Raw genomic sequence first — 8,887 nt, forward strand, 5'->3', positions numbered from 1 at the left:
CAACTGAAGTGGTGCCTCTTGGCATGGATCATAAAGGATCATATTGAAGCCTGTGTGGGACCCAATTAAGGATGTTTGTTTTTATTTTTATACATTTTTCTGTCACTTGTAGAGAAATAAAATAACAAGTTTATTTTTGTCTCGTATATGTGTGAAAATAATGTACACACTTGAAAGGGCACATGTTAGAATTTCCTATTTGCATCTTTGGGCTGCTCTACTGCCTCTACAAACACTAAACTTGGAAAAAAATTCATCCAGTTTTCTGTCAGTGTGATTTTTAGGAATTATGTGCCACTCTAATAAATCATATTCAAGTTGACATTAATCTTCAAGACAAAAGTGTCAGTCTATAAATACATTTATTTGAATTGAATATAAAAATGTATTTTAATGAATATGTCACTGAGGCTACCCTCTTTCAAAAAAATTAGTTTGTAGATATTTTTGACACAATTAATTTTAAAATGATAAAACTTCAATAACTCTAAAGATAACAGCAACGTGATACACAGCTAACTGGCCAATGACAGCTTGTATGAGTGAGACAAGCCCCCACAATGCGGCTCAAAAATTGCAGTTCCAACCTCATCCGCTGGGGGCTGGTGTCAAGCATGGTGACTCCCATGTTAAAAATACCAATTTCACAGCAGAAATAAACATGTTTACAGCCTGGTACCAACACATGTTTTTGGTTTAAATGATCTAGTTTACACTCATGACAACTCTGAGGGGGGTGAATTTTTTCTCACTCTTCTTTTTAAGTGTATTAAAAGCCTAAAATGCTGTCTAATTAATGAGCCTCAGACCCACGTGACCGCCGCCTCAGACCCGCGTGGCCTCAGTAGAGCCTGGTCTGGCCTGGAAACTGTTTTGGGATTTTGAGTCTCTGTGTTCATGTAATCTGTTTTGGATATTTTTTGTGCAATTGTTGGACAAAATGACTTGCTGGAGTGTTAATTGCACTAATAGAGCGCCCAAGGAGTCTCCACTTCATTTTTTTCGGTAAGTTAAATTATATTTATGTATTTTAGGTCACTGCCGCCTTTTTACTAGCTGAGTTAATCAAAGTAGCTAGCTAACTATCATTTTAACATGTAGCATGTACTGTTTAGACATGAAATTTAGATGTAAAATACAGTACAATAATTAATAGGGCATATGTCGATGGGTAAAAGGGTAAAACCCAGTGCATTTAACATAAAAATGGGTTGAAATATGACAAGGAGCTCTTGGAGGGACACTTCTGTGTTCCATTCTTCCACCCGGTTCTCCCCAGCGGTCAGCCCGGTGCATGTCTGACCAATGCGGCGCCTAGCTATGGCTTCCACCCCTGCCCCGACAGACGGGTCGGAACCGAAGGCTAAAGAGGCTGCATCCCACCTGTGCCCGGCGTCATGTGGAGCTCTCTGACTCGGAGAGAGACCTGTCCGCAGAAATACTGCAGCTCGGTGAGTTGGTTGATAGTGCTTGATGTTAGTCTCCAGAAGTCTGTATGCCAGGGGCGGATTTAGGACTGAAGAATATCCGGGGCTTAAGACACACGCGCGCGCACTCACTCACGAGCGCGCACACACACGTGACATGCACTAGTCAACATCATATATGTCTTGTACCACATAATTTCTAATCTGAAGCTACATATTAAGCATTTTCAGTGCAGAGTATTGTTCCTGTTAGTGTTTAGTGTGAGATGATAGTAAATATTCCCTTTCTTTCTCCATCAACTTTACCTGATAAGCACTTTAGGCAAACCAGCAGCACAACAAATATTTTCAAATAAGACTCACAAACCTGAGTCAACACCAGTCTCATCATAGCTGGGGTTCTGTTGCGGTACTTTATGTCTAAAAAACGTTCTTATGTCCATCTTCACTCATGCGTTTCAGGCAGAGAGTGTAGAAGAAGCCGGCTGCTGAAGGGCTTCTTCTTCAGTGGTGGAGGCTCAGGCAGGCTGTATACAAACTACTGCCAGCTGCTCCCTCTCTGTTGGACTTTGGTACTGCATGTTACTTCCACGATTCAGATCTGGGGCTTTCCATGAAACATCCGGGGCTTCAGCCCAAGTAACCGGGCCTAACGCCACCCCTGCTGTATGCCATCAGATAAACTCACTCGTTTTTTTCTGGTGCGGCTTATATTGGAGTGCGCTCGAGTCCGTAAATTACGGTAAGTATTTTAAACCCATATGCTTAAGTAGCTCTTTGTATGAAGTTTTCCTCTAGGTGATCCAGAGAGGCTTGACCTTTGGGTAAGCAACCAAAGAAGAGAGTGCTGGACTCCCAATTCATACTCCCGCTTGTGCAGTGAACACTTTGAGAGTCATCACTTCACCACGGACTCCAGGGTACAAACACATTACTTCATATTTTGGTTAAGATTGAAAAAATTGAAGCATTAGCTGTATAATATACAGATGTTACATTGCTGTGTAACTAGAAGAAAATCTTCCCCACCCTTGAATTGTCTGTGACTAGGGCTGTTTAGATGGGAAACAATCACATTATTAATTTCCATCTAATTCTATGGTTAATTACTCTAATAAACAAATTAATTTTTTGTCAGTCTTTAATGTGTAACTTTATGTATTTGGACGAATGACAAATATTCATGTTAAACTAAAACATTAGGCATTTAAGTAGAAATAACCAAATAATAAACATTCGACTGGTGTCGAATAAATCAAACTGTAATTAAACTATATATTTTCAAAGTCTCGATTCTGGATAAAATCCAACAACAAATGCTTTATAAATAACAAACACTCCACATGGCTTTTACACACACACCCACACACACATGCATGCACGCAAGCACACGCACATACACACACACACAGTGCTCTGGTGTACCAGTGTGTTTTTGAGATACAGAAATTGACCTTGTCTGATGTGTGTGTGTGTATGTGAATCTCTTTTTTTTTTATTAATTCATTTTTTTTTATTTAATTTTATTTTAGGGGAGACTTTGCCTGAAGGACACAGCTGTACCTACAATCTTCTCGTCCTTTAAGGTAAAAAAATCTCTTCCAAGCAGGAAAGAACTGGTAAGTAGGAATGACAAGGTAAGTTTTGAGAAGGTTGCAGATGTAGATGCAGGTGTAGACAGTGCCATGAAAGTTGCTGTTGATCTGAGCAATATAATGATGTGTGAAGACTCACCTCAAGAGGTCTTTGTTGCTCAAAATGTAACACATGATGACATTCCTCTGCAAGCAATTGAGATACTGCTCATTTTGGTCACAGTGTTCAACACCAGAATGACTCAGACTCTGGTCAGTTTAACGCTGTGCCATTACAGCCAAACAGCATCCTGAGTGACCATTGCTATCAAATCACAGTCTCCCAAAACGCTTAAAAGTAGAGTTCTATCAGCAAATGAAAAGGTACGCGTAGTTCAGAAAAAGCTTAGATTGCAATCCCGGAAGACAAGGAGACTGAAGGCAAGAATTTCTTCTTTGAAAAGTGTCACCAAAATTCTTCAGAAGAAACTTTTAATATCAACTGAATGTGCCTCTCTTCTTGATGGTTTGGATGGTGTTCCAAAAGAGTTGTTTCAGAAAATGAATCAGAAGAAAAGATCGCCTTTTTCTGAAAACTTGAAGCAATTTGCAACTACACTGCATTTTTACTCTCCTAAGTTTTATGACTATGCTAGAAAACACTCAGTTGGCTTTGCCTCATCCGCAGACCATTCGCAACTGGTACAGTAGTGTCTGCAGATCCTGGTTTTACTCTTTCTTCATTTACAGCTTTAAAAAGACATGTTCTTGAGAAAAAGAAGGAAGGAAAAGAAACTGTTTGCTAATTGATGTTAGATGAAATGTATATTCATAAGCAAACTGAGTTTGATGGGAACCAGATTCATGGCTATGTTGACATTGGAGCTGGTGAGATTGAAAATGTTGTTGCAACACAAGCATTGGTCATCATGGTTGTTGCCATCAACGAGTCTTGGGAGCTCCCGATTACCTACTTTCTTATCAACAGCATGAATGGGAAAGAAAGAGCTAGCCTCATTCAAGAGAGTCTGTGTAGGCTTCATGACATCAGAGTTAGGGCTGTATCCTTGACATGTGATGGCCCCTCCCAAAACACGGCCATGATCAGGGAGCTTGGTGCCAATCTGGACATAATGGACATGAGATCATACTATGTCCATCCAGCAGATCACACACAGAAAATCCATGTTCTTTTTCTAACTTCGTTCGGTGTTTCACTATGGGAATCGCCCTGGCGTGACCAACTACGGAAGCTCCAATGACATCACGTCTGTCCCTGACAGACTGGTTGCGCCGTGCCCAGGCTCCGCCCACCCAGTATATACACAGCCAACCAACCCCTCCTACTCATTCTCGCTTTCTTCCCGTGAGAAACTACAATTTGCTCCCTCAGCGATTTTCAGACTATCTTTGGTTAGTTGCTTAACTGTTCCCAGGCGTAACGTCAGGATACGTCGCCGAACGCAGTACCAACACAGTCTGGATTTGAGCTTAGTAAGTTCTTCTAGTCACTTGTCACACTTCACTAGGAACAGTCAACGCGTCACGGCGAACTGCTCCTACTGCTACTCGGTTGTCATTGACGGAGTAGTATTAGCGAGTGTGGCTCAAGCTAACGCGTTGAGGCGAGCTTGTCCTGTGCTTATTTAGCATTTATTTGCTAATGAGCTACTTTGGTGCAGCTAACGTGTCACGACGAGTTGCCCTACATATGTAATATAGCTTTAGTTGCAGACTTACACCTGCTAACTAGCTTGCTATGCTTTTTCAGACTAACGTGTCATGATGAGTCAGATTTTCAGCTATGGCTTCCATCCCTGCCCCGACGGACGGGTCGGAACTGAAGGCTATAGAGGCTGCATCCCGCCTGTGCCCGGCGTCATGTGGGGCTTCCATTTCAGGCAGGGACCGTCATCCTATGTGCATAGCTTGCATGGGTGCTGCTCACGCCCAGGCATTGCTGGCTAACCCGCAGACATGCCCTCACTGCTCCTCCATGCCGGAGAAGATAAGGGAAAGGAGGCTAAGAGTGGCAGTGGCTAACGGCCGGGACCCAGGCCTTGGCTCGGGCACGCCTGTTGATACAGGTGACAACCATCAGCCACGAGCCTCCACTAACTGGGCAGATATGATGGAAGAGGAGCCCCCGCTACCTCCTCTGTTCGAGGGGCTGGTGGACAGCGGGCTGCTCGAGGCGGGTGATGACGAGGCTGGAGGTGATGCAAACTCAGACCTCCTCGACTTGGACATGGAAGAGGAGGAAGAGGATTCCACCTTCCCAGTTCAACGCTCTAGGCCGTCTAGCAGCACTGGGGTGGCATCACAGGGGGACGCCGATCTGTACGAGGTTTGCAGACGAGCGGCGGCAAAGCTCAACATTCAGTGGCCTGCAGCCCAAGGGGCAGAAGGGGTGGAACGAGACCTGTATGATGGTAAGAGGCTCCCATTATCCTCCGCTCCCCCCAAGCAGCTCTCCAACAGGGAGGGACACGCATGGACGGAGACGTTTTGCCCTCATGCTTCTCCGTCTCCTGGGGAGTGTTGCAAAGCAATTCCCGGCCAGGACAGCAGAGGGCGTAGAGCTGTTCTGTGGTATCCTGTCATGTATCGGTCCAAGATAGTGTGTTTATATTGTGTTTTTTCGTACATAAGAGACTTTTTAACAGACAAATTTGTCTCATTTTCCTCCACCTCTTCATGGGCTCGCCACCTCTAAACCCACGTTTCCTGTCATTTCCGTCCACTAATAAAACGCTTGCTGTGCATCTTTTCACTCCTCCAGTCACGGGGAAAAAAAACTTTCATGTTTTTAGAGTTTTTTTGCGAGGTATTCTTCAAACGTCTCCGTGTCTGCAGCTAGTTATCCTCGGCTCTTTGTTTTTGAGGGCGCAATGGCGGCGGTGTAGACGACAGCGGCATTCTGACCAATCACAAGCTTGCGAAGAAGCTTGCGAGAAGCATGAATCAGGCTTAAGATCAACCCTCCTATATTCATGAAACCAAAGTCCAATTGCCTTCTTTAAAATTCCATTTGATGTCATACTGAACAACAGTTGTATTTGATTCTAATTTTAATGATTCTGTTTCAGGTGGAACTCCTGTGTGATTCCTGTGTCCTGTTACCCATGACCTGTTTCCGCCCGGGTCTGGATGTGGCCTTGCTGAGTTCTCTGTAGCAAGGTTTTCTGGTGCTTGGGGCCGTTCCAGAGTGCACCTGATCCTTGGAGGTCTAAAACTTCACATCCCAGCACACGCACGGACACATGCTTGTTGATGTTTGTTGTTCATGATGTTTGTGGTTCATGGTTTACATGTTGTTCATCCCACGTTTTCTTGATGATTCTTGGAAATGTTTCTTTACAGGTGCAGCAGCTGGTTGCTGTTTTTATGTTGGTTTCCTAGTTGCTTTTATTTTTCTCTTATTTACTTGTTTATCCTCTATCAACCCTCTTTATTCCAGATTGGTTCAGCATTTACATGCTGATGTGGCGATGTATAACCCAAACCAATATTACAATAACATTAATTTTTATTCAAGGGGAACCTCGTACACATTAAGGCTCCTCTTGATAGAGCAAATCTGATCAGCACATTCTGACAGACAGACCACCATTCGTCTGTCATGTTGCTGTACAGGACATTTCTAGAGTATTTCTTTTTAAAGATAAATAGTATTACATTTAAAGAGCAATACTTTCACATTATCATTTTCTCACACTTTCTGTATACCAGTATTTTGTTGTTTATTCAATAAAGAATGGCAAATTATTTAAGTTTGTGTTTTTTTTGCACACAAATATATATCTGTAAAAAATATCTACAAATATCTACAAAGCTAATATTTACATAACAAGTATGATTGGGTTTTGCAATACGGCACTCTGTTTATTTTAGAAATATTTTTAAACCAAGTAAAGTTAGTAAAGAACACATTTCTATTGGCTGCTAAGAAACTGTTGGGATTTAAAATGGGCCTGTTGTAAAAATAACTTGGAATAAATGATTCTTCCTTTTTTGTCTTAACCAAAGAAATTCCAGCAATTGAGCAAAAACATTTATTTTTTACACTAGATTTTATAAAACAACAGGACACAAAGTGTCGGTACATTAAAAAAAACTTAAAATAATAAAATGGGCCCAGAGAGCTGCAGAGTGAGTGCAACATTGGGGTTTGAAGGAAGAACAGAGTGGTCAACAGTGTAATGGCTACAGATAAATTACATCATCAACACATTAGCTATAACAGTCTGGGATATGTTTATCCTGTTTGCCTGAAAATAAATCTGTCCGAAAGGCCAAATTCAAAAGCAGCGAGACTCCCACCTGGAAGTCTTTCACTGCTTTTGGAGCTGGCCTTTAAGACAATTGGCAATATTAGTTAAAAATATATCATTTCCCCTATTGTGAAATGAACTTTGTCTGACAAAAATATCCCTGGACTGTCATGTCTGATGTGAGAATGCACAACAATGGCACCATTTAAACTAGAAATAAATGTTGCCATTACATTGTTGACGAACCTCCTGGCCTTCTCAATTTTAGCAGGTTTTACACCTGCCCTCCATCTACACCTTTGGGTGATGGACGACATGATGATCGTCAAATGAGGATGGAGAAGGTGAAGCTGGTGCAGGTCCTCCATCTTGTTCACCAGCTTCACACTGCTGACCACCCCCGTGTCATTGCCGCCGCAGTGGATGATGAGGACATCAGGAGCTGCTCTTCCATGCAGGGAGTGGAAAAAGAAGGGGAGAAGGTCTTTCCACCTCAGTCCGCCCCAATCGAACCAGGAGACATGGACGTCAGGGAGGCCAAGGTTGTCTCCGAGGGTCTCTGCAGCTCTCTGCGCACCACGCCTCACGTAGCGGTCTCCAATGATCCAAATGGCTATGGAGAAAAAAATTACAGGTTTGGCCTAGCTGTTTAAAGTACAAAACCATACATGAAGTGGTCAAGACAGGTACTTGCTGCTTTGTGTGGCCGACGTTGAAGACACAGGCTGCCATGGTGACCTTTAAACAGATCCACGAAAAAAATGTAATGAATGAAACTTAAAAACTCTCAGACCTCATTTCATGATTGATAATCAGCTATGGCTGATTTGTTGTTTGGATCACAGTGAGTTACACTAATTCTAATATATTTTTATTTCTATTATACATACATACTTTTTAATTGTTATTTTCACATGACTGTTATCAGGCTGTCTTGTTCTGGTTCTCATGATAATTCCGTTTCTTCCAGTAAGTTATCTTGTGCTTACTTCATCTGTATAATGTCTCTTTACTTTTGGTGAATTGTACTGAGTCCAGAATAAAGGCTACTTGGCTGTGCAAGATACAAACAAGTATTACATTTTGGAAATATATGAAATGTATTTATCTCAAATACTAATAACTACCGTATTTTCCGGACTATAAATCACACTTTTTTTCATAGTCTGGCCGGTCCTGCTACTTATACTCCGGAGCAACTTATATAACAAAATATGTAGGCTACACCGCACTGCTGTGGGCCGACGCCGACCCAAGAATGAGTTCCCCTGTCCCGCTGGGAGGGTTTCAAACACCGCCATCCTCTACTGGAGACCGTGGCGCGCTGCTGCGCCCGCGTTGTTTATTCTGTTATTGTTAGCGGTGCTTGTCTTCAATGTGAAACGCTTGGTCTCAGATTCTGTAAGAAAAATAATAAAATGTCCCCCCAAAATACGACTTATATGTTTTTTCTTCTTCATTATACATTTTATGGCTGGTGCAACTCTGGAGCGACTTATAGTCCGGAAAATACGGTACGTTAAAAATATTGAAAACTTGCTCAAAGCAAAATATATTTTCATTATGGAAATAAATTATAAACTTACAGATTTAATACTTTTTAAGTCACAGA

General features: G+C 42.1%; 1 protein-coding gene across 1 annotated transcript; it reads left to right on the forward strand.

The window, feature by feature from the left end:
• Window positions 1-857: 857 nt before the first annotated feature.
• On the forward strand, window positions 858-6,727 carry LOC107394519 (uncharacterized). The gene is made up of 2 exons (XM_054745060.2): window positions 858-2,347; window positions 2,960-6,727. The coding sequence occupies exon 2, from the start codon at window positions 4,806-4,808 to the stop codon at window positions 5,715-5,717; it is 912 nt and encodes a 303-aa protein (XP_054601035.2). The 5' UTR covers window positions 858-2,347; window positions 2,960-4,805; the 3' UTR covers window positions 5,718-6,727.
• The last annotated feature ends 2,160 nt before the right edge of the window (window positions 6,728-8,887 follow it).

This window comes from Nothobranchius furzeri, chromosome 19 (genome assembly GCF_043380555.1).
Source record: "Nothobranchius furzeri strain GRZ-AD chromosome 19, NfurGRZ-RIMD1, whole genome shotgun sequence".
Classification (NCBI taxonomy): Eukaryota; Metazoa; Chordata; class Actinopteri; order Cyprinodontiformes; family Nothobranchiidae; genus Nothobranchius; species Nothobranchius furzeri.

What these genes read in the sequence shown, in the direction of transcription:
- LOC107394519 (XM_054745060.2), top strand. Translation starts at nt 4,806, where the DNA reads ATGGCTTCCATCCCTGCCCCGACGGACGGGTCGGAACTGAAGGCTATA.